General features: G+C 40.7%; 3 protein-coding genes across 4 annotated transcripts; 1 reads left to right on the top strand and 2 right to left on the bottom strand.

The window, feature by feature from the left end:
• Window positions 1-2,603: 2,603 nt before the first annotated feature.
• Window positions 2,604-7,945, top strand: LOC109863829 (solute carrier organic anion transporter family member 2B1). The gene is made up of 10 exons (XM_020444427.1): window positions 2,604-2,834; window positions 3,292-3,591; window positions 3,748-3,957; window positions 4,123-4,381; window positions 4,524-4,665; window positions 4,768-5,062; window positions 5,248-5,437; window positions 5,628-5,886; window positions 6,003-6,447; window positions 6,538-7,945. Exons 2-10 carry the CDS (start codon window positions 3,324-3,326, stop codon window positions 7,455-7,457), a joined length of 2,988 nt encoding a protein of 995 aa, XP_020300016.1. The 5' UTR covers window positions 2,604-2,834; window positions 3,292-3,323; the 3' UTR covers window positions 7,458-7,945.
• An 888-nt stretch (window positions 7,946-8,833) lies between these two features.
• On the bottom strand, window positions 8,834-13,916 carry LOC109863795 (solute carrier organic anion transporter family member 2A1). The gene is made up of 8 exons (XM_020444356.1): window positions 13,597-13,916; window positions 12,335-13,033; window positions 11,708-11,817; window positions 10,770-11,215; window positions 9,943-10,618; window positions 9,444-9,837; window positions 9,112-9,213; window positions 8,834-9,008 (listed from the first exon to the last, which is right to left on the bottom strand). Exons 2-8 carry the CDS (start codon window positions 12,678-12,680, stop codon window positions 8,887-8,889), a joined length of 2,196 nt encoding a protein of 731 aa, XP_020299945.1. The 5' UTR covers window positions 12,681-13,033; window positions 13,597-13,916; the 3' UTR covers window positions 8,834-8,886.
• A 4,437-nt stretch (window positions 13,917-18,353) lies between these two features.
• On the bottom strand, window positions 18,354-25,882 carry LOC109863796 (solute carrier organic anion transporter family member 4C1). 2 transcript variants are annotated; one of them, XM_020444357.1, is made up of 8 exons: window positions 25,710-25,882; window positions 23,257-23,449; window positions 21,211-21,636; window positions 20,472-20,707; window positions 20,022-20,298; window positions 19,597-19,792; window positions 18,878-19,482; window positions 18,354-18,660 (listed from the first exon to the last, which is right to left on the bottom strand). In XM_020444357.1, exons 2-8 carry the CDS (start codon window positions 23,435-23,437, stop codon window positions 18,470-18,472), a joined length of 2,112 nt encoding a protein of 703 aa, XP_020299946.1. In that variant the 5' UTR covers window positions 23,438-23,449; window positions 25,710-25,882; the 3' UTR covers window positions 18,354-18,469. The 2 variants fall into 2 exon arrangements, with proteins under 2 accessions (XP_020299946.1, XP_020299948.1); XM_020444359.1 differs by lacking the exon at window positions 25,710-25,882 and adding an exon at window positions 23,751-23,948.
• Between the last annotated feature and the right edge of the window lie 382 nt (window positions 25,883-26,264).

Below are 26,264 nucleotides of genomic sequence, written 5' to 3'. Positions count from 1 at the left end.
AATTTAATCGACGCGTTTATATAAAAAGAAAAACGACATCTCGCTATCTTGCGGAGTTCGCGGCGAACGTAGCCAATTAGGCGTGTCTCGAGGGTTGAGAGCTTCGCGTGTACGTTTCACGTTAGTAGAACAAACCGGAGAAGAGCGAGGCGGACTGAGAGCACGCGCAGGGCGAAGTAAACCGAGATAGATAGAGGCATCGAAAGACAAGGAGAAAAATACGAAGCGAAATCCCTTCTTCCTTCTCCTTCGCCTTTTTCGGTGGAAATAAAACTGTTGTATCTACTAATAAAGGCGGAGCCTTACTTTTAAAAGCGCGCACTTTTTGCTCTCTTTCTCTCTCTCTTTCTCTCTCTCTCTTTTTCTCTTTGCCTCTTTCTTCTTCTTCGTCCTACGTTAAAATAGGAGGGATTAGTTCCTATGGTAGCGCGGGGGCTTAAGCATTGATGAGGTTTTTAAATGGGTTCTCCTTTGACGATGGTAAGAGAACGCGAAAGGCGAGTAGGGGTGGCCACGACAACGGGGGCAGCAAGGGGAGAGAGGAGTCGGGCGATATTTACCGGGAGATTAAAAAATCGAGGGAAAAATTAAGTGTTACGGGGGCACGCCCCTGTCCTGGACTTAATTCTACGTAATCCTCTGCTAAGATCGCCGAACCGTCCTCTCTTTCTCCCCGTTACCCTTCGCTCAACCCCGTTTCATGCGAAAGGTCGATCGAGATTTTCATCTTCTTTTCACATAAGGATACGTTTCTCGTTGCCTCGCTAATCGCGCGAGATTACAATTTGCTCGAGAAAGGATATTTTCTTGGAGCTTGCGAAGCTATTTCTTGTTTGAGCTAAAGAAAAAGAGACTAGATCCGGAACGAACGAGAAATAACGAGAAGAGAACGTTGCTTTATTAACGTGTCTCGATAAGTAAAACTCGAATATATATTCTCCGGAACGGAAACCGCGAAATGAAGTTTCGTTCAACTCGCGGCGCACGGGTTGTTCCGCAAAAGGACTTTTTCCCGGCTGACCACTCGCGCGCTCAAATAATAATGAAGCTTAATTACATGAGACCAAGTCGATATGTTGGCGGTACAAATATTTAGAAGACGAGCGCACGGTGGTGGTCGCGAAGCGATGTTATTAGTAAATTAACTGACATCAAAGAAAATGCGAGCGCTGGTCACTTACTCTGCTAATGGAAAGCCAGCATCGTCCTACGCGCCAGCAACACATACATATACATATATATATATATATATATGTATATATATATATAATATTCCGTATAGTATCACTTACAGATATTTATATCCGCATATACAAATAAATATATACATGTACCTGCATATTTGCACATATTTTTAGTATATAATCCCTCTATAGACATGCTTCGAAGGGAGTGAGAGTAAGAACACGTGAACTTGGTTTTGTAAAATATATCGCGCAAAACGATCAAATTAAATTAAGAGTCCGCACAATACGTCATTTCTCAGATTCATCCCTGTTATTATTCACATTTTTAATGATCGTCTCGCTAAGACAAAATTCCTTGTCAAGGAGGAAGACGCGTGTTTCTTCCTTGAAACGAGAAAATCTCTCGCGCGCGCGCGCCTTCCCGCCTCGATCCTCGAAGAACCTGGCTCTACTTCATCGGTGTCCGTTGTGGAAGGTCTTAAGGGTGATTTTTTCTCGTTCCTCCGTGCCGGACTAAATTTTGCGCGTTAAGCCCTCGGTGTAATCCCGCCCTTAATATTCAAAAACGTGATCGCCTTGCCAAGCGCGCGCCGAGCCGGTCCGCAGCTAGTCCAGGCGGAGACGCCACCTCCGGCCGGAGGGTGGGAGCTTTTCATATGCTAATTGGCATTCGTCATTTTCTTACGGCACCGACTTAAGTGTGCTTAAGGCTGCTAACTCCTTCCTTGGTGTTAGAGAGCCGGCTAGGCCTCGCCAGCGTCCTCGTAATTGGACCTCTCGCGATTCGACCTGCGCTCACACGGGCGGCAAATACGAAATTCGTCATCCCCGAAGTCGTTCGAGAGCTTCGCTTCAACGGGAACGATCCGGTCGAATTGCTAGATGGGATTTCGTATCGATAAGCGCCTTTCCTCGATAACTTATATTACATAATATATTATCATATATCGTTTCCCGCATTTTTTCTTTATTAATTAATAAATCGAACAACAAACGTCGGTTTATAACAGAATAACAGAATTAATTTTTCATTCATTATTTTAACAGAATTAATTTTTTGAAATAAAAAATATGTAAATATAATAAAAAGAAGTTAACGTTCAAATAAGTTATTGTATATGTAAGTGACAAAATATTAAAAAATGCGAGTATATTGACAATATTGTCACAGAGACGTGATTAGTGACGTTATATAGATAAATACTTTATATGTATTTGTGATATATATATATACATTATCCCTTTTATATTCACGCGAGCAGCGCCATCGCAACGTTTCGCACACCTCTACGTGACACAGTGTGGGTGTCGGTAATGCTATCCCCATCGTGGTACACGTATAATACACTAACTTTATCGAAAGATATCTCGGCGACATATCTGTGAAGAGATAACACGCGGTATTCGTCGTCTAGTGCCGCGCCTGTGTACGGTTATATCGAACATTACCAGTTCACCTCGACAGAAGTGAAAACGCGCGGAACCAACAAAAAATCTCCCAATGGGTGAAATTTTAGGCGAGATGTTGCCAACATGTGAACGCGCCTCGGAAAAACATTAACACGCTGACTTGATTGTGAATGTGATTTTGTTTTGTTGCAGTCTGTGAAAATACGATATACGAGGCGGAACAAGTTTGGAACAAACGTAAGTCAGTGTGTCTCTTTATGGTGCGATATCTCACACATTTCGTAACTTTTTTCGTAACGTTGCGTAAGAATGGAAATATTTTTATCGAATCTCGTAACAAAAGATGTGTTCATTGTTTTTACTTTTTTGTTTTACGTGTAATATTGAAGAAGCGTGAACTCTTCTATGAGTCTTTACGATTTCCAGTAACGCGTAATGACTCATACCAATACATAGGTCGTTCGATATCAGTGATTCTTACATTGTATTTCTCGTAATCACGTAAGATATCGTCTAACGATGCGATGTCTTTAATAAAGAGTAATTGTTAAAACTAATAGAACATGTTGAGTATGTATTTATACATATGCACGTAATATACAAAATAGTAAATAAATGTAAAAAAATGCAAAATTTCAAACGTACGTACAAAATGATAAGATTTTAACGATAAGATCTTGTTGCGACAATCAAGGGCGCGTCTTTCTGAAGAAACAGAAACAAAAGATGTCGCTTCGCAATTTTCCGGAAGTTTTGAGAAGCGGATCGCAAGTGGAAGGCGGTCTGTCAGGACCGGCGAATCCGATACCCAATCAGTCAATTGATTGCGGCTGCGGGCAGTTGCAATGTCCGAAACTGGCGAAATTTGCGACGCGCAAACTCTTCGTGGGATTGATTTGTTGGCTCGGCGTGGTGCAAGCCGCGTCGCACGCTTATTTTCAAGTGGCTGGATCTACGATAGCCAGGAGGTTTCACATCGATCCTTATTTAATGGGTGGGTACATTAACAACATATATAAACAAATTAGCAAAAAAGTATTTTTTAAAAATTACTAATTAATTGATTAAATCACAAATATTTACTAATTGCAAATATTGCAAAAATCAATTCAATAAAAATATAAATCTCAACGCAATCTTGTTATTCTAGACTGGATTCTCGTAGTGGCGGATTTGACACCTATCGTCCTCGGATTGGTAATAGCTTACTGGGGCGATAAAATACACAGAGCTTCGTGGATAGGCGCCTTGACACTTTTGCAAAGCGTGTCGTACTTTATTTTGATAATACCTCATTTAACGCATCGCGTACGTGTTATCGAGGACACGCAGAACGCAACTCACATGTCATTATACGCCGGTCAGTTCTCTTGTGTGTTACCGATTTCTCGATAATCAAAACGATTTCACCTCGGCGCTCTATTGCCCCTGTATTTAGTATCATATAAATTATCTCAGAGACTAAATGTTATTTTATTTTATTTTTTTAAGTAACCAAATTACAAATTTATATCAAATCTTACAGACGACAGTCCGGAATTGTGCAATTCCGCGCTATCCAGAGTCATCATAGAAGAAACCGAGACCTGTTACACCACCATCGTTATCTTAATTCTAGTGTTAATCACAACTGGAATGGGGAACATTGCGTATTACGCCTTGGGAATTTCTTACTTAGATGATAACACGAAAAGAAAACACGTGGCCGCCTTCATCGGTATAATTATTGCCTTAAAAATCGTCGGCGTTCTCTTCGGATACTTTTTGGGATGGGGATGTCTTCGGTAAGTACTTCGGTTTTCTCTGAACATTCTGAAAAAAAATTCATTCGCGCGTTACGACGTTTGTAAAAATTAGACGATAGATTTTATAAAACATCAACAAGCATATTTTGTTGCTTATTTTTACTTTCATGGACTCGTTTAGGATAGACGCGGAAGATTTCTCTGTCATAAATTCGTACGAGGATCAAATCGGCGCGTGGTGGCTTGGATTTCCAATTCTGTCTGTATTACTAGTGGTTCCCGGCTTGTTGCTTTCGTGGTTTCCCAGAAGATTACCTTCAGAGGTACAACGCGATTGATTTTTATTATATTGTTAAAAAAAAATATTTATTGTGCGACACATTTCTCTATGTTTTTTATTTTAAATCTCTTAAACTTTATCTTAGGTTGTCGAGCAAGCCGCAGCCTCACTTCTTGATTCGTCCGCCTCGCTGTACAATCGAGCGCCTCATCGAACCGTCAGCACGAAGGTCGGCAGCCCCGACTTCTGGCCGTCATTCTGCAGATTGATCACGAACAAGATTTTGATGTGCAACGTGTTCGCAACGGTATTTTGCGCGGTGGCGCTTCTGAACTTCATAAAACACGAAGATATTATTTTGGAATCGAGATTTCACATGCCCAGACCGACGGGAATGCTTCTCGGATTTAGCGATCCACTGTTGTCCCGGCTAATCAGCAGTGAGTCATAACTGACGTACTTATTGAATGAGCGTATATTAAAAAAAAAAAAAAATAAAAAAACGTCAGATAAAACAGTGTCTTTATTTCTGACATTACACAAATGTTTAGATATAATATTGCGTGTACAGTTCTCGACTAATTTATACGACGATAGATAACGTAACTGTTTTTTTACGTTCCAGATATTGTAAGACCAGTTTTAGTTGGTCTGATTATAATCGTCAGCGGCTTGGTGTTGGCTAAGGGAAAGCCACGAGCGAGATTCATCATTGGCTACAGTTTGGTCATAGTGATTTTGATAGTGGCAATAATCACCTCGCTAATCTTCGCCACTTGCGACAAACCGCCTGTCGTTGGCTTGCCCGAAAGCCCGTGAGTGCTTTTCAATTGTTCGGAAAGCGACATTCAAGACTGTCGAACAATAATAAATACATAATTAAATAATAAATAATTAAATAATAAATAATTAAATAAAGAAATACTTTTATTTCGCATCTAAATTAAATTTGATAAATAATCCGCGCAAGCGGATCTAGACTCATGTGATTATGTTTTCGTGCAGCAACGGTTTGGTGAAATCCTGCAACAAGTATTGCCGTTGTTCAAGCGACGCCGATTTTCGGCCGGTGTGCGAAAGTTCCGGAAAGCTCACGTTCTACAGCCCTTGCTACGCCGGATGCACCACAATTATCTACGTCGACAACGTAAAGATATACAGTGGTTGTACATGCGTGAAAGACATGACAACATGGGATAACGACCAAGCAAAAGATGGCCCGTGCGAATCGGACAAATGTCAAGCCGGCTGGTTATTTTTTGAGGTTTTGCTGATTTTTTTCTTATTTTTTGACACATTATTTACGTTTGCAAGTAAGAAAATATCTGACTTATTTACGATTGTAAGTAACAGTTTTTTTTTTTTTCACTCTTTTTTTAGTTTGGATCTGTATTGGCGTATGCACTGATCGCATCCACTTTTGTGGGAGATTTACTGATCAACCTGAGATCCGTCTACAAGCAGGACAAAGCGCTCAGCATAGGTTTCTGGATGATGTGGATCGCTCTTTTCGTCTTCGTTCCCGGCAGAATTCTTTACGAATACGTGGCGCGCCAGACGTGTATATATTGGGGCAGCAAAGGGGCTATTTGTCATTTGCACGACAACGAAAAGCTCGTGAACTACTTGTGCTACATGACAATAATGTTTTTGTCATTGAGTCATATGTTCAAAATTCTCGTTTGGTTCTTCTGTAAGAACTTGCAATTGTACGAACAGGTAAAGATCGAAAGTAAAGATGAAGAAAGTGGCGCCTTGCAATCGCTGGTTAGTCCAGAAACACCAGCCGTGCAACAAGAAATAACGAACGACGCAGTTAACAACAGTAAAAATTTTTTTGTTTTCTAAATCTAAACTTGTGTTTTGTGTAATTTTTGGTGAGATATTAATGATAAATTTTCAATCATATTTATAGATAATGTTGATACAAGACAAATCGAGGCGGTGGTCGAACCAGAATCGAGGACAGGACCGAATTCAACGGGAGAAACCTCTTCGAGGAAAGAAGAACGTACTCAAAAGAGCGTACCTTTGAAATACGGTCCGCTAGGTCCGGGAGATCGTCGAACGAGTTGGAATCCTCCGGCGAAGCACGATAAGAAATCGACGATCCAAAATCTGGATTCCGAAGATGAGCTAAACAGCTCGAGCGACGAGAGTAAGAAACAATCGAATCCACAAATAGCTTACGCACCGCTGGAGATCGATTCCGACGTCGAGAGCGATCTCAGTAGCGTCGGTCCTAGATCGAGAAAGCGCATTTCGAGCAAGGATTACGACCCAAGTCAGGACGATCGGCTCTCGTCCAAGAACTCGTCTCTAAAACGACGGTTTCCGAATCCCGATAACTACGAGGATCCGCGAAAGACTCAGAATATCAAATTCAAGAATCACAAGGGTCGTGAGGACGGTTCCTCGAAGACAAGCAGCTTCGAGTTCTCGAAGAAAGGTCAAGAGACCGCAGTCAAACAGGGCGATTTCAATGAGGTTGGCATACCGATAGATCCAAACGGTAAGAGCAACACGGGGCACTTGAAGGACGTGAAGTCGCTGATCGATCAATACGAGCAGAACGTGAGTCAGGAAACTTTGAGCGATGATCAGTTATCGGTGAAATCGATGGAGGATACGAGAAATCGATCGGAGAGCAAACTGGGTATACCTTTGGTAGCCATGGTTCCTACTTCCAGGTTGTCCTCCCGGAAACAGTCTCCTACAGATTCTGGCAGCTTGCCTAACATTCAAGACAAGAACTCGCATTCAGAGAGACGGCAAACTCCCAGCCCGAAACACTCCGCCAAAGAAGATAAACCGATTCATCAAACTGATCTTTAAAGTTGTTCTAATACACGTTGTTGTTTTGTAATACACATGACACATACACACACACACACACACATGTGAGAACATCAAGTTCTGTGTATATTGTGTGATAACAAAATCGGTAATTCATTAGTAAAAGTAAACGGTATCAAAGACATACTCGTTCAATGCATGCGCAACAAAAAGTTTCAATAATTTATCTCGATGTGATCAAGCATTGTATAATTTTAAATTAAAATGTTTATATAATATATACGTACGTATGTATGATTTGTGCGGCGTATGCAGAAACTGATCTTCCGTGACTGATGAAAATGTGCATTTCCATTCATTAACTCTCGATAATAATTCGTAGTTCTACTTGTTTGTAAGATTGTTTGTTAAATAAGACTTTTGCCTCTTATCAGCCCATTTGTTATTTCTTATAAATGATTTTATACTTAACGAGACATATATGTAATCTTGTGTATTCTTTGTGTAATGACACACATTTTATTGTTAAGAAGTATTATTTTAATAATTTTAATATTTATTAAAATTTATCTTCATATGTTATATGTAATATATCATTTTGTAGATTATTTCCTTCACTTTTGTTTTGCAATAATGATTTTGTTCTGTAGTTTTAAACTATATGTATAATGCCTATCTTTCTTTCTCCCTCTCTCTCCCTTCCTCTCTTTCTCTCTCTCTCTCTCTCTCTCTCTCTCTCTCTCTCTCTCTCTCTCTCTCTCTCGTTATTCAACACATGCAGAAGAAATGTGTGTTGTGTTTCGATAAAATTATTTCGAACGCAAAAATCTTTCTTAGCCAAACAACAAATCTAGGATACATTGTGTATTTATATATTTTATTGTTAGATAAATTACAATGTATGTCTTACTAGTTGCTAGTTAAAAGTAGAATTATTATATATGTACACACACACACAATTAGCTTTTAATTGTTTCGACTGTATACACAGTGTATACGCACAGAATATACATACATTTGATTATGCACTGATTGACACTTTAAAGTCGTTACTTCCCATTTAGAAACATTGTGTGAATCTCCAAGATAAAGATTCAGATATTACACTTAATTATTTTACGATGATATTTGCGATAAAAATATCTGACCGCGGTAAATTATAAAATTAAATTAAAAATTTGATTAAAATAATCGAATATAACGTAATTGCCTCTTCTTCTTTGCGAACACACCAATGAACGGGGATGATCATCGATCAGTTTTCTCTCATCTAGATTCCTACGATATTTAAATATCTAAGGAGATGCTTAAGGTACTTGTAAAGTCTTTATTTTGTCGGTCCTCTCTCACTTCGAGTCCTTGGCTCATTCTTTCTCAACATGGAGATCTACCATTCAAGCGTCTCATTAATAACCTTTTTTTTTTTTTGTTTTTATTAATAAACGTGATCATCAACGTGATCATTTCCTCAAAGTGTTTCGCCGGGTTCCTCAGCTATGTCCTCCAATTCGATTTCCTCGTCAAAGATCTTCACATCTTTGACGAAGTACCAAACCCCTACGTCGAACAGCGTGCCGATTGTTACGAAACCTGCAATTGTTCGAAAAAAAGAATCAACGCAATGAGAGACCGAACGTGTTCCAATTGGCTATACTGTTTTCTTGCGCGCAATTGTTTTGCAATTTGCACTTACAGGCTGCGGTGAAGTTCAGCAAGTACCTCAACGCCTCGCCGTTGTACAGCCAGCAATTTCCCGTCCCCGAGCACGTTTTGCCCCACACAAGACAAGTCCTATCTGTATAAGAGAGATAAAAAAAAATTACTAATCGATCTTCAAATAGAAAGTGCGATCAACCGTGCGCGCGCTCGAAAAATGATTTTGAACCAACAAAGTGAAGCAATATAAAAAAAATAAAAGAAGATGTTGATTTACCACACTTGATAATATCGAGCTGTAAGTAGTCTATCTCCAATCGTACGTGTGTGTGTGTGTGTGTGTGTGCACAAATAAAGTTTATCACAAACCTAATATATATCCAAACAAAATCGGCGACGGTATGAACGCAAACAGGCTCATTATCGTCAATCCAAAGCCCATAGCGACCGCCTTGTCCTTCTCGTCGACGCATCTCACGGAAACTAGGAAATTCGACGCTCTGCCTGTCGCGCCGCTGAACTTCAAAAGGCACACCACAGCTAAAAAGATGTAGAACTTTTCCATGCAGTCGACCGGACACGAACCCGGAACGGCCGTTCCCAGTGTCTCCGAAACGGTTTCGGACCAGAGAGGATTCGTTTCGTAAGAGGGTTCCGTCGAGAATGGGAAGGTGTTGTTGGCGCCTGACTGCGCCGGATGATGAGGCAACGTTGTTCTCACGCAGCTACAGTCCGTGTAAATTTTGCTGCCATTGCTAAACAGCTGAAGAGACACAATTTGTTCGATTGGTCGTTTTCTCAAAGTTTATAAATTAATTGACCGTTTTAGAAAATTAAACAAATTTACCAAGTGAAGGTAATGTCGTACCTTCATGCTACGGCAGCCGGCGTGACACGCCGATATAAATGTTTGTCCGTTCTCGGTGCACACGGGATTGTAGGTGACGTAGTCGCAACTGCACTGCTCGTTGCAGGGCAGCAGCGTTTTCAGAACACCATTGGGTTGAATCGCGATTTGACTGTCGTTCGCCGAACAACCGAGAAAGGCGTAAGAGATCATCCCCATTATCGATATAATGCCGATCATGACGTTCCAAGCCGCCAAATATCTGGCTTTGGGTTTGTATTTCGAAATGATCAGACCGGACAACAAAATTCCAAAGGCGCTGAACACCAAGCCGACCGTGCCGGTGATTAACGACGAAACCGACGCCGATTGTTTGTACTGGGTCTCGATGTACTTCGGCATGAAGATCCAGTACGGCATGTAACCCATAAAATAGAAGACCGTCGCGAGATTGTTGCACATCAAGGTCGTGTTCGTCAGCAGTCGCTTGAATGTTCTCATCATGTCCGATATTGACGCCGGCAATTCCGATTCCTGCTCGCCCTTGATGCTGCTGGCCGATTTGTTGCGTTCCAAGGCGAGAACTTTGCGCGCCGCCGCTCTCGGCAGAGTTTTCGGAAAGAGCGCGATCACACTCGCGAATATAAAAAGTAGAATGGCCAGAATAATCCATCCCAGCCACCAGGCGCCCAGCCACCTTGAGTATTGCGTATTGCAAAAAAAAAAAAAACAATTAAGTAATTACAAATGAACTATAGATTTTTTTGTGGATCATCGTGTTGCTTAGTTAACGAATAATTTGTTATTGAACTACGTCCAAGTGTGATTGCAATTATCTAATCACGTACCTTGGATCCTGCATCGTGATGGTAGGAGTTAATGTCGGGCTGACGTAGAACTTCAAGGAAAACGAGGCCAGTCCGTAGCCGATGGCAGGTCCCAACATTCTCAGGAAGTACGAGAAGCTGATCAACGCCGGCGTCTTTGATTTCTGTATGTTGTCGTCCATGTACGACACGCCGAGGGTGTAATAAAGAGAACCACCCACTCCGGACACCAGCTGGGCTATGAAAAGAAGCAGTTGCGGCGCGAAGTTACCGTCTTGGACCTCGCAGTCCGTTTCGCGATTTTCTTTGTCCATGCAGAGGAATTTCCGATGCCTGTCGGGTATCGCGCTCATGTTTGTCAGTTGAGTCGGCAATTTCGCCCCGTATTCCTTGGTGAGCGACAGAGCGTCCTCGCCGGGCCCGTAGAGGAAGTGCGGCAGCATCGTTAGACAACAAAAAAGCACAACCTGACGAACAAAATGGCTCATTTTAGTACAACATTGATGCAAAAACGATTTGTATTTTCAATCGCTCGCATCTTTAAAGATTAATCTACTTTTTTCTATCGTACGTATAAATAACATCGTGTTTTTTTTTTTTTTTGCGATTAAGCTCGAAGTTTTCAGCAGTCCGCGCACAAGCGCCTTTTTACTATTCGAAGAATGAAGCGCTTGGCTATAAGCGCACACGGCCACGATAGTACGATGGTAAGAGAGGCATGAATGAGCGTAGCTACGATTCTAACGCTTCCTAATTTAATTAAGAACCGACCAATCGGTGAGGTATGACGTCTCTCCACCGACTCGTTCCTCGGGGCGTGTGCCGACAGCTGATTTTATTTCCTGCCGACGCGATCGGAAAGTCCGGCGCGCGTGAATATCTACGCGGTGGATAATCGCAAAAACGTCTTGATGAACGCATTGCGAGGATTTTTACATGGTGAGAAAAAAAACACTTACGGTGTAAATACCGAAAGCGATCCATCGAGGCCTGTGACCCCTTCCTGCGTAATACGAAAGAACGACGGATACGAAAAGTTGCGAGATGTCGTTACCCACCGTGATGAGACCTGCGTAAGAAGAGGCGCGTACGTGTTCAGAGAACAGTTTTTTTTCGAGATTATCTTTTAGAAAATATTTTTTATATAAAATAGCATGTATTATATGTATATATATTACATATATATAATGTAACAGTAATATATATGTGATATATTCTAAAATGTAAAATTTAATTTTCTAAAAACCTACTTTTTTTTTTTTAATATTATTCTGTTCTAAGAGAAAAAAATGAAGATTCTAATAAATTCTATGATAACAAAAAATTTATAAATCTCGGAATTTACGTGTTATCTTCAAGTGAATGATTAGATTACATTGTATATAACTAATTATTAATGTTTTGAAATATTATATATCTCTCAATATTAACAAATCAGAGTGCCACTTTAAATATACGTGTAAATAAAATACGTGTGTGTAAAATATATTGAGAGTGGTAGTTAAAAATGTTCAATATTATTGCGAATTATTAATGAATAGACAATATTTAACAATTTTAATATGCGACGTGTGTGTCATACGTACCCGTTGTCTTCGAAGGTATTTTGAATCTCTTCTCGATGGTGGTGATGGTGCCGTTGAAGTAGGCGTAACTGGCCGAGAATATGCAACCAAGCACGCCGTATAGAAACACGTACGCCTTCTTGTTGGCGAATTTCTGCAGGATCGGTCCTTTGAAGCACCATATGCCGCACGAGGTGTCGTCGGTGATCGGCAGCTCCTTGAAAACATCCTCTAGACCTCTGGTGGGCGTCGTGGGCGTCGTGGGCGACGACGGCGTTGTGGGCGGCGTTGTCGGCACCCGCAGCAGCTTCTGGTTCTCCGGCCCATTCTTCTTCTCGTGATTCGAGTTACTCGAGTTGTTCTTCATCTTCCTTTGCTCGACCTAGTCGTCCAACTGCCCGCACAACTGGCACAACCGAGCGCCTTAGCACACCACGGAGTGCTACTTGGAGAGCGAAACTCTCAATGACCTCAATCGCGGGTCGCACAGTTCCGATGTGACTTAGTCGTCCTCGCGACCCTTATCATCGCTTTTTTCGAAAACGTTTCCCGGCCCGATGTTCCGCGCTCGCACTCGCGAAATCTCCTCCACTCCTTTACTTACTCCTCGCACTTCTCGCTCCTCCGTGTTTCCCCGACGAGATCGCACACTTTGTTTTATCACGGTCACGTGTTCTCCATGTTTCGACTCGATCGCCAATCTTATACGTTCGCCAACACCTACGCCAGGGAAAATCACAGGGTTGATTGCGGCTGCCGCCCGTGCGACTCAATGATTTATGGATATTGTGACAAACACAAGAAAGATTGACGAGATGAAAGATATATTGTTAAACCCTCGAAGTAGGTGCTTTACGTTTACACAATATTCTTTAATTACTAATCCAGACGCCGTTATCAAACGCTATTATCAGAGCTACGAGTATTGAACTGTATTATCGGAATATTATTTGAACAACTTGTTGAAATAGCTGATCTCAGCGTATCTCGGTTCTTAAGGAAAAAACCATAACCAAATAGTAGCTGTATATATTTTAAATGTAATAAACATAATTTCTATCTAAATGACGATGATTGAATAATAAGAAATAAATTGCTATGTGTGTGTGTGTGTGTGCGCGCGCGCGCGCGCGGATGCAATGTAAAATTGACAAATTATGTATTTGTCTATAAAATAAAAATACAATGTCATTGTATGTAAAATCTTTATTGCGAGTGATCGATGTTTCTGCGAATGATAGTCAGGAGAAACGAAAACCTTCGCGACATGCGCGGCCACCTACCGCTGATTCAGGGTAGACCCGAATTAAGCCCGATCGACCGCGGTCTCTGCAATGTGGAATACACACTTGTTGGAGGCTCTCTTTAAAACGGAAAAAAGTCGATTGTTGGAAAAAAAAAAAAAAAAACCGTCGATTGTTTCCGCCACCGCCGTCGTCGCCGTCGACGTCGCGAGTCAACGTGGTTCCTCGCGAAATATGAACTCGCGTCCGAAAACTCGCGATATTCTTCCGCAACTGAGATGTTTAAGCGCGACAGAGAGCAAGCCGTGTTCTATGCCTGCTGCGTGGATCCCCACCTTTCGCCCCCGAACGTGTACGAGAAAGAGATACATGCAATGGGGGATCTTCTTACACACATCTCAACTGCGGTCCACCGTGTGTCGTTATCAAGCGGGTAAAATCAGCTCATGCCCTCCCCCTCCCCCGCCCCGCCCCCGCGTTCGTCTCTCTTTCTCCTTTCTGACTGTAACCTCTCTTCCTCTTGCCCTCCAAGACCACGATCGCGATCTTTCTCGTGTCTCTCTTTCTCTACGACTAGGAAAACTAGCCGTCTTCGTCGTCTGTGCGTGTCGTCGGTGCAGGCCTGTCTTTATTTGATAACCTACACCTGCATACGTGGATGTCTAGATAGTAGTAGGGATGCTGCAAGAAAAAAAGCAATTAATAGGGCAAGCGCTTGGCGCCCCGCTATATTGCGACATTTGCGAAGAGCAAATAAAAAAAATGGTAAAAAGTATATTTTTACACACGCAATTGGGTGAGAGTATGCTTTTACACGTAACGTTAACTGAATCGTTTCCATCTATCGTCGCAGTTTGAGAATCCAATTTGGACATATTACGTTAATTCCGAATTGCTATCAAATTAATAATTGCACGATCGCATCTGCACACATCAAATTGCGAAGATTGTTCGAAAAATGATCTGTTTTATATGCGTTATTAGAAAAAAAAAATCAAACTACTTGTAAATAATCTTGAAAAGATGGAGGTCAGGAGTTCAGATGAAACTATTCTTCTTTCGCAGACCTCGGCGTTGTTAGCGAGAAACGGGGCATCCCTACTCGGGGAGACTATTCGCAATGTGTCGACCACGGGCGACGTGTACGAGAGAGGTCTTGGCTTTCGGTACGGTGTTGTCTAAGCTCGTTTCTAGTCAACCTCCGGGAGCAGAAGCTCACATTGTGGACCTATTATGATTTAATAGAGAGAGAGAGAGAAATAGAGAGAGAGAGAGAAAGAGAGCCAACGTGATCGTACGTGCGCGCTCACACACAGGCGCTCGGTAAACTCTTCCGTTTATTCCCGCGCATTGCTAATGGCACACATCAAACAGCTATGTCGCTAATAGCTGACGAGTAATTGCTGAAATTTAATTTTTACAACTCGCAAGAACGGCCAGCGTTCCAAGCGCTGCGTCTTGGATTGCGATCTCCTTTAGATCGTATCGCGTTTTTATTCCGATTGAATATTGTATTTTTTTACAAACCATCGTCAATCTCATCATGTTATATAAATCGTGTTGTATAAAAAAAATTAATAAAAACAAACAACTTTGGATATAATAAAATCTCAAAACAATTAGTCGGTCACACTTTGGGCTCGGGTGAAGCGCTAAGTTACGAATTACTTGCTATCTCTGCGTGCCTAAAATTAAATCGTCTGTTAAGTGATATCGGAGAAATCGTGATTTTATTTCTCGCAAGCCGATGTATTCGCTGTGATTTGCAAGAAACACGATATTTGCTTGCTCGCAAACCTGCCGAGACAAATGAAAATTTACATCTACGATAAGAACATCATAAATATACGGTGCAATATACTTGCGCGAGCGCAAATTTCTTGGAAGCTTCGATCTGCCATTTTCGATGTGTGCGAATTTCGTAAAGAGAAAGAAATCATTGTCGTCTCTCAATTTGTTACATCAACAGCACAATTAACTTTTTTTTATCCTCTTCTTATATATTTTTTTTTTTTATTCTTACTCTACGTTTTTCTTCGTAATAGTTCGTAATTATTGAACAAATTAAAAAATTGCCATTGGATTAGTGCGTCAAATCCCTTTTTGTTTATATCCAAATCTCACAAATTGGAGAATCGTCTCTTTGATTGTCGACGATACATAGTTTGTGGCTTCTTGTACAACAACTTTCCGCGTCTATGAGAAATAATCTTGTCACGTACAACTGCAAATACAAAGTGCCAAATAAGTGCCAGAGTAAACGAAAAATTAACGCACGTAACTTAACTTCAGATTTTTCGCGGTACATTGGCAGATTTACAACGTTCTGACGTGCGTGACGTTGACCAAATTTAAAACTGGCGGAGAGACACTTCTCACTTGTCGGGGAAAAAAAAATTCACAATCCACAGTGATTTATAAACTACGTATTTGCCTGATTCTAAACGAGAATCGTTTGTTTACTCGAAACGTGCATATCATTGAAAGATTGCCACCGTTTTGGGACGACGCGACGAAATTGAAGAACATTTTTTTTTATCACAAAATGCCTAATTGTTCAAAGTAATATTAGATCGCGTAAAATTACGTCTATCATATTTAATTATGTAAACTGAAATAAAGAAAAAAAAGTAAGAAATAATTTAAACTAAAAAAAAAAAAAAACAATATATCAGGTTTTTATTGGAGTAATCTTAAAGAATATTAATTTGTCAAAAAACACTAATTGATAAGTTGAGACAGTTAATGTTTTCGTCAACACGTAACGTCACGCAAACATCAAATAATTTGTTTTCGTATATACACACACGTGTCTTTTGCACTAAAGTATACTAGTTGCATTGCAATTTCTCTCTTGTGTGTATTATACCCGACAAGTTAACTTGCAAAGAGACTGCTTCATCAGCGCACCGACAAATTTCGTTAGCCTCTTTAAACGGAACAACCCACTTACATTTGTAAATTACGCAACATTCGCAGAAGGAATATCAGAGAGAGAAAGAGAGAGAGAGAGAGAGAGAGAGAGAGAGAGAGAGACAGAATGGCTTTAGATTCGTTATTATTTCAACAAACCTAATGGCCAATTGTCCTTGTTTTTTCAAGTGCAGTTTTTATTTTCTCTCTCGTATAATTATTTGCACATTTTTTGCGCATACATCACATTCAATTTTTTTCCCATATAGAAAAATAAGTTGATCTATGCCGAGAGAAGTCGTGTCGAACATCGCCCGATGTATGTTTCTCGTGTCGAGATACACGTGCGATTCGAAATGAAAATAAAAAAAAAAAAAAAGCTATGTGAGATAACGTCTTCGACAATAAAAGCGGCGCGCGGTTCTTAAGTCTCGAAGTGGTGGAAGGTGAGTAAACCGATTGCTTCCGGTCATCTATATCACACGCTTCTGTCCTTCTTTACCCAGCAGTCTCGCTGCTAGTCTAGATCGGACTGTATGTACGTTGGCGTAGACGATGTCGAAGGAGGGAGAGAGAGAGAGAGAGAGAGAAAGAGAGAGAGAAAGAGACAGAAAGAGCGATAGAGAGAGAGATGAAGTCTATATGAAAGATGGGTCAGGGTCATGCACAATGCCGTATACACACAAACTTCCTGATATTATAGGCAGGGGCGCAGGAAAAAGAGAGATAGAGCTTTTATATTTTTTTTCGTTGATAATAAGAACTTATATATCATTACGTATTTGTATAATTCTTTCGTTCTAGGTGTTACACGCGTTTATAAAAAAGTATACAACTTATATTTTTATCAAAAAATGTTTTTACATACATTTTCTTTCGGTCGCAAATAATTATTTCACAAAAAGTGAGATCGACGGAGAATTCCTGATGAGAATTTTGAAAAAAATCTTGTTTTTATTGTTAACATTTCTTTTGAACGGAATTAAAGTGGAACGTTGCCGTCGTAATCGTAATGCCGAAGCGCATCCTTCAATGGTGTGTTCTGAAAGATGCGATCGATAGAGACGATCTGACGTCACGGGAACGTCGCGGAATTCATTACATCGGGGCCAAGCCGTCCGCTTTAGCTTGGGTGGGCTTAAAAATTAAAAGGGCTCTCAAACAAAAACTCCCTTTTTACTTCCAGCCTCGTGGGATGTAATCCCTCCGCCGTAGTGGTCCGGCGTAGTGCCCCGCCGACCCTTTCTTCTCCCTCCCCCCTCCCCACGTGAATTTCGACGGTGGCTCGAAAACAAGCCTGGAGACTCCACCTCCATCTCTTCCGTCTCGCCTCAATCCTATTGCTCTTGCGAATCTGAAGCAATAAGCACGGTGTCGATTCACTGATCCACACGACGATGTACTTTCTCGTGCAGTCAAACAAGTCTCTTCTTCTCGCGGCACGTTCCGCTTGTAGAAGATTTAATTGATGATGAAAGCAAGAAAGAAAGTAGTATTTTAGATCTACGTGAAAAATAAAATAGCTGCAAAATCGTTTTATTAAAAATCAAAAAAAAAAAAAAAAAAAAAAAAACATTCAGTGGATTATTTTATGAAGTATGAAAGAAACAACGTGTTTTATTAAAAATATTCGTAATTTATTTACAAAGAGAATAGGAACGATCACACGACTTCGAAATCAACAACGACGTTCAACAAGAAAATTTCACAACAACGAGCTTCCAAACAGCTCTTGGTCATACATGAGTATCTAAAACCTCTTCAAAATGCAACGGACAACAAAACGTGCACGCGCGCCAACGCGTTATTCGCACAACAAGCCTCCTGTCGCTGATACAAAATATCATTGCTCTAGCTACGGACTGTCGACGTGTGTGTATGTGTTTTTTTTTTTTTTTTTTTTTTTTTTTTTAACATCAGTCGTGAAAGCGCCGAAATTTCAGGTACCTAGAGAATTTCACAATCATCACGTTATTATTGAGTCGCAGCGAGACGAGCGTTATAAATTACTACTCTCTATCCTTTGATGCAAATTCCCATTGAGTTCTTTCTTGTCGTCCGAAACATCGGTCACGGCGTCCTCCTTGACGAACTCGCGCCTTTTGTCAGTCTCCTCGGCGCCGTACAAATCCAAATTCTTGCAGAGATAGCACACCACGGCGTCAAATAACACTCCTATCATGGTGAATCCTGTAACAAAACAAGAAGTAATCCGTCATTAACGATCGGGATAACGAAACAGACAGTGCGCGATCGATCAGTGAGATAATTTCAGTCGTCGGCGTTGTTAGATTTCGCTTAATCTTTTAATCTGTTTTTTTTTTAATTTTTTTTTTATCTGATCGGTCAACAACCACATAAAAAAAAACACAAGCGATTAACAAGATGTAGGCCGTTTAACACGCACCAGCCGACGACACGTTGACGAAATATCGAAAGTTGTCGCGGTGATGGAACCAACAGTTTCCTTTGGTCCCGCAGGTCTCGTCCCATATCAAACAGGTCGAGTCGATGATCGCCCCGTAAATAATCGGTCCCGGAATCAGAGCCAGGAGCGAGATGATCATCAGCGAGATACCCTGAGCGAAGCTCTTGTCCTTCTTCTCGACGCTTCTGTAGTTCACCAAAACATTGCCGATCCTTCCGGAACATCCTAGCGTTTGGATTATGCAGGTCAGCACCATGAAGAGCAAATACGGCTTGCTGCAATTGTTGATGCACGGGCCGGCTCTAACCTTGTCGTACGAGATCGGCGAGATCGTCTGCGAATCGAACGGCTCCGTGAGGAAAAGCCTGCTGGAACTAAAATCATTGACGTGATCTCCGATACGGTCGTTCGGTTCGTCCAACGACAGGCAACTGCAGTTGCCGAATTCTTTATCGTTCAGCATCGTCCGGCATCCCGCGTGACAGGCGGAGAAGAAGGTCGTCTTGGACGCCTCGTGGCAAACCGGCGAGTACTTGATACCTTCGCAATTGCAATCGGCGTTGCAAGTGTCTGTGAAGTTTATTCTGCAAACAACAAAATTGACACGTACACATTAAAATCTCTGTCTCAGAAGACGAATCGCAATATTGCGCGTAAAAAAAAAAATAACGATAAACAAATTTAAATTTTATATTTACTGCATGGTGTCCAAGTTCACGCCGCGTATTCCGAGATCCGGACACCCGAAAAATATAAACGACACCTGTCCCGCGACAAAGCAGATCCCGACAAACACGTTCCAAGCGAGTAGCGGTCGAGGACCCGGTTTAAACTTGCTGATTATAAATCCCGATAACAAGAATCCTAATACCATACCAACTAGCGATATGGGACCTGTAAAAAGAACATAAAAATAAAGTCGACACACACGTGCGTATTTTTTTTCCCGTAATTATCTCTCCGATGAAACAATAAATTTCAATTTTTGAACTTCTTACCTCGCTTATCTTTTGATATCGATTATATTAAAAAAAAACTAATTCTTATCGCGTTGAGATATTTTCTTCGTAAAGATTTATTTCTGAGCAATTAATACAAAAAGCACATATTTTGATACACGTGCCTGCTATCACGGTGCCGCCAGCCGCGGATGTACTGTATTGAACTTCAAGATACTTCGCCAAGAACGTGATGTAGCCCGAGGCGCCGAGTATGTAAAATACAGTGCTCAGGTTGTTGCAGGTCAACAACCAGTTTGTCAACAGCCGTTTCACGGCTTTCGGGAATTCGCGAATAGTCGGTATGTACTCAACATCCAGAGATATCGGATTGGTGGGTTCCATCTGTATCGAAGGCTTTTGCTGCAGCACCAAATCGAACTTCAAAGGTATCTCGCCGTCCTGAAAAGCGTAATCGATTTTATCCGGAGAATATTATCGCGAAAACTTTATTTTTCTAAAATAAAATATATTTAGTTTCTGCGTTTGAATTTTGACAATTTTTATTTAGTTTTTTTTTTTTTTTTTTGAGAAAAAAATATTTTATACGTGTCAAAAAAAGAATGAAAAATTACCTTCTTGGAAGTGTCTTTCGATTTGGGAAACTCACGTGGAAACATAGCGATCAAAACGGCGAACATACTCAACATAACGCCGAGAATGATCCATCCGAGCCACCACGCGCCCAACCATCGCGGATCCTTCGGCGAGATAACGGGATGAAGTTTCGGATCTATGTACAAACTTAGGCACGCGTAGCCCAATAGAAATCCTATAGCCGGGCCGATGGTGCGCAAAGCGAAGATGCAACCTGTTTTGAAAATTTCCGAAGCCGTTAACGTTACAACTACTCCTTTTTTGTTCCAATTCCGACAGAGTAACGCGGCAATTATCGTGGTAAAAAAAAAACTTTTTTATTTCGCAAAGAAACGTATAAGAGACGATGCGCAATAATTAACTAATTTTCATGTTAAACGTGATTAATGCTCATATTAAAAACGCGATTAATGCCCAAATTATAAACAACCGCGCGATAATATACCGAAAGATTCCAGATAAAACTAGACATTTCAATGAGAATATTTTTAGAGATATAACTCTCGAGATATTGCGTGCATCACCTACTTCGCACTTATCACAGACAGAGTGATACCGAAGTTATATAGTCACAGCAAAAAACTTCGGTTAATGTAACAAAAAATTTAGCTTTCTGATTTTGATCGTGTATATAAAAAAATATCGATTTTACGGTTAAAAAAAAAAACAAAAAAACAAAAAACAAAAACAATAAATTTCTCGATCAGTAAAGCTCACCAAAGAGCATAGGGGTGTTCTTCTTTTTCGTGTTGTCGTCCAGATACGTCTGTCCCAGGCCGTAATAAAGCGTGGTTCCGATTCCGAGGATAAATTGGGATATAAAGACCAATAATCGGGGAATGAGACTCACGCTCATTATGGTCTCGGGATCGCAGGATGTCGGATCGTACATGCGCGGACAAAGCGGAAGATCGTTCGACACCGTCGTCATGTTCAGCAACGTCTGATCCAGATATTCCTTCGTCAGCGCCAGCGCGTCCTTCCCGGGACCGTATATAAAATGCGGTATCGCCAGCACGAGACAGGACAACCCGCTCAAGCCGACACCAACCGCGATCCATTTCGGCCGATGACTGGACCCTCCGTAATAGGTCAAGATCAAGGAAAATATTTGCGAGATCTCGTTACCCGAAAGTATCAAACCTGTCGCAAAAAACAAGATCGAGCGTTAAAAAGAACAATTCGTGAACACTCGAGAGATGATCAAGAGAGATTGTTAAGTGCGTTTGTTTTTTTTTTTTCTTCGACATAAAATATTGATATGTTTATTAATTCTGCGTATATAAACGTGATCGACGTTAATATTATATCGCATGAAGAAGGAAAATGTCGCGTTATCTGATATCAGATATAGACGTGTCGATAGATGTGTGCGCAAATATATATCGATCGCTTAACGATACTGAAATCATTTGTCTTATACGTGAAAAACCGCAATATCGTAATTGTAATTTAATATGATGTAACGTAATATATGTGTGTGTAATATCACACTTGTAACACTATGTGCGAATTCGTTGTGTCGTGACATTCTCTATCTCTAATTAACGTATAGTAAAAATGACTAATGCTCGCGGTTAGATTTTTTGTCATTCTTCGCACACATACATTGTGTGTGATACGACAGAAAAATAGAAAGTCAGACTCTAAAAGCGTTTTCAGTCAAATGTTTCTAATTAATGTAAAAAAAATAGATGATTTTACAAAACGAAGACGACGCTCGATATTGGTAATAAGAATGACTTGACTGTTTCTCTTGGCACACAATTCCTCATAAACAAGGGATTAACCTTATCTCATTTTACTTTAAACAAACGAACAACGTTAGCCACTGGTAAGACGATCGAGACAGATTTTATTGATTTTTCAGTAAGAATCTTTCGAGACTCTGCTTACAAAAATATATGTAAAAAAATATTTAAAAAAATTACATTCACATATTTTCTATCAAAAGTATATTTTCATGAATGTTTTTCTTACATGTAAAAAAATGACATTGTTTATAGTTAAAGAAATTAATTATTTTATATATTGTATAGGTTTTTTATTCAATTTTGTCGTGTTTCTTGTTCAGCTAAAATTTGTACATATATTTCTGCGAAATTTATAAAAACTAGTTTTCGTTCGTACAAAATATATCGAGATTTTTTTATATCGCGACCAAGACACGAAATACGTGTGTGTAACGTATATTCGCGCGTCTTCGTTGTTCAGAGAGCATGTGCAGCGCTCGTTGTACGATGACAGATTTGTCACTTCTATGATTGCGACACACTACTTACCTACTAGATAAACGCACACGGAAACGCGATTCGTGCGTGTGCAAGTAGCGAGCGCTTTTAAACGCGCGAGAGTATACCCGCGGATGCTCTCGACTATACTCTCGGCTTTGCCGGCAATGGAAACCGAGGCTGAAGACGATTATAAAGAAGATGAGATGACACGTTCGCCAAGTGTCTCGCCGTGTTAGCGTCGAGATGTAAAACGCGAGACGCTCGAACGAGCATAAATTTCTTCCACATTTCTGAGTGTCCGTCAAAAATGGCGGCGTTCAGCGCCACATAACGAGGCTAATTATCCGCATTCGGCCGCAGTTCTAATTGCTCAAAGTCGCACTGGTTCGCGTGCTTGCAAATAATACACGTATATATTTTAACTTTCATTCTTGTCAAAATAAAAAAAAAAACAGACAGTCGCATTAATGTGACGTTACATATAACGTACGCATACGGCGGTTACGGAGAAGAGAGCGAGACAGCTTACCAGTCGTGCGTCCGGGTATTTTGAATCTTTTTTCCAGAGTCGTCAAGGTAACGACGATGTAGATGAACGCCATCGCCTGGACGGTGCCCAGCAAACCGTAGACCGCGATGAAATTTTTCGGGGTGGCCCGATTTCGCAACCATCTGGGATGAATCCCGCATAGTCCGCAGTCCTCGCTCATACCTTCGGTAGCCTTGAGACAGATCAATTTTATTGCGCGTCACTTCGTCACTCAAAATGTTGTTATCTTCAAGCGAAAAATGTTGCGTAAATAAACAAATATGCGTCTATGTATAAGATTGCGCGCGCAATTATACATACATAATTACATATTGCTTAAAGAAATTTATATTATAAATAGAATTGAATTCCATGTATCACGGGATATTAATACAAGAAATTTTTTGTTATCACGGAGAGAGGAAAAAAGTGCGATAAAGAGATGAACCGTGTATTCGCAACGATAAACATTCCCTCAAGGCAAAAAAACATACTCGACTCTTGAGTTTAGTTTCTGTTCCAAGGCGATTCTCGTCAATCTCTTGGCAGATTGGCTGGCATCCGCGCGTGTATTTTCCGTTTTACTTCGACAAGGGTGTTCCGGAGAATTAAGCATCGCGATAAGAGTTTCGCGGCATCATTACTTTAAGTCGACGCGCACTATACAGAGCGCGAGAACATTTAGCGAGAGACAACAATGCGTTGTTCTCGTGATAATGACTTGCGTTTGCGCCTCGATCTACAGATATACACAAATGTTCGAGTATAGTGTAAGAGTCGTCGGAAGGTTGAGGACGCGATTTTTTTCGCGACGTTTCCCACGTGGCTGACGAATTTGACGTAACCGCCGCGCTCACTCTCAAACGCGCGTTCACCAGCAATTCGTAAGGTACATTACGTTCCGGGCAGAAAAATGCAATCACGTGTGAGACACGTGTGATAAGACACGTTATCTTCCTCAATAAAACGTTTAAGTTAACGATAAATCTTGCGTACTCTGCAAAAGTAGAAGGTCTTATGCATTATGTAGTGACGTACACTGATGCGTTTTTTTCTTTTTAACGCATATTTAAACCTCGTTGTTGCTTGCAACACGTGTGTTTCCGCAAACGAAACACGAGTGAAGCGACAAACGATCATATCTTTGCGATTTTTCGCTTCAATTTCACTCCAATAGTGTTTGTGCATTTCTGTTTTTCTTCCTCATACAAATGTCGCTTGTCTCAAGAGAAAAATGGTTTAGCGAGCCATATTGTTAGTAAAATGAGGTCGGACTGCAGTCTGAACGCTCCGTATGGTTCGTTTATGTTTACGAAACGCGTACGAGTTACTGGCTTTATATAACATTCAAGGACAAATTTAATATTTTTTACACTTGTACTTACTTCGATTAATGTGTATAAAAAACAAAAAGCACAGTCAATGCATTAAGATTGTGCGCAAAAAGTGTCACACTTGAACTTTTTACAAATTTGGCCCACACTTGAACTTTTTTTGCGCCACTCGCAATAGCAGAGTCACGTGTTTACGCTATACCCTGTAATGTAATCTGCAAAACTCTATTCAAATCTTATCGCGCGTCAGTAAATTGCTCGAACAAATCTCGCACGTGGTTTTTCCGCGGCAATAAAAAAACCCGATAAAAAAGCAAAATTTCCCAATAACGTCGATAAAAGAATATCCGTTTTCGCATATCTGATGTGTTTCGACACAGAAACGATAGCCTCGAAAAAAATTGCCTCACACGTTTCACATCCCGAGAACGTACGCGTTGTCATCTCATTCATTCCGGAGTTTCGAATATTGTTACATTTAATATACCTGCGTTAATCATTATCCTCGTTCTCTGTGTATCCGAGATGCATTACGTAATTGTAATTTATCCCCTAAGCACGAGTTTTCTCAGACACACACACACACACACACACATACACATCAATTCAAAGACAGACGCTAATCTGAAGTGCCGACCGATTATCACTTCCGTTTTGCTACTTCTGGATATTTCTCATACAAAAGAATGCACATTGAACGCGTAATGCACACATTTACGCGAAATCCCTGTGATTATTTCATCTAATTTTAAAATGTAAGAATCAAGTCTTTCAACGATAAAAAGATTAATAATCCATTACCTCTAGTGTAGTCACAAAAAAAAGTTGTTATTATATAATTGTCCGCCTATTGACGTAACGACAATTAGATAATTGTAAATATTAAATTTTTCAGTAAGTTATTTATTCGCGATAGAATTAACGTTACCGAAAAAAATATTAAATTTAAATTTCATATTTGAAAATAAAAAATTTACAGCGTTGTAAGCTCATTTTGAAAAAATAATTATGCACTTATGTACGGGCAAATATTTACATTAATTTGTATTATTGCATAAAGGTCCTTGTTTTATTTCAGATTTTAAAGATACACGAAAATTCTTTGCGCTGCATTCTCACCTTGACCTTAGACTCTTAGTAGTTAAACACAGGAGGGACTTCCGGGCCGCGACACCTGGATCGCGATCCTCAAGTCTTTCCTCGCTCGCCGAGACGGCTGTTCGTCTCTACCGGGTAGCCTCGGAAATCACCACGCGTAGTAGCGGGCGCTCTACTTTGCGTGGATAAACGCGAGATAACTGAGCTCGTTCGTATGTCAATGGCAACGCTCCCCTACTATTTCTCTATCAAATCGAATGATAAGCGGAACGTCATTCAAAGGACACCGCCAATCGGACACCGGTGCTGACATCTCATCAACCGACGTTCCAACAGCACCTGCACGTGTCGGAGTCTTTCGGGATCGCAGGGTAGCGCAGCTCATCTCACGGTTGCGATCCGTGCTAAAATTCGCACAGCTCTTCCTCCAACGAGGACGCCATATGTAGCAGCTATTTCTTTCGATGGAACAGCGCACTCCGGTTCGCAGCAACAATCCGGCAGTAACATATTGCGTCCTCCCCAATGTTGTACTATCAAATGGAATTTAAAGTCGGAACACATGATGTAGAATTG

The sequence above is a fragment of the Pseudomyrmex gracilis genome, unplaced genomic scaffold (genome assembly GCF_002006095.1).
Source record: "Pseudomyrmex gracilis isolate BER0280 unplaced genomic scaffold, ASM200609v1 scaffold_13, whole genome shotgun sequence".
NCBI lineage: Eukaryota > Metazoa > Arthropoda > Insecta > Hymenoptera > Formicidae > Pseudomyrmex > Pseudomyrmex gracilis.
The sequence above is the reverse complement of the archived record's forward strand: the minus strand, read 5'-3'. Positions and strand labels throughout refer to the sequence as shown.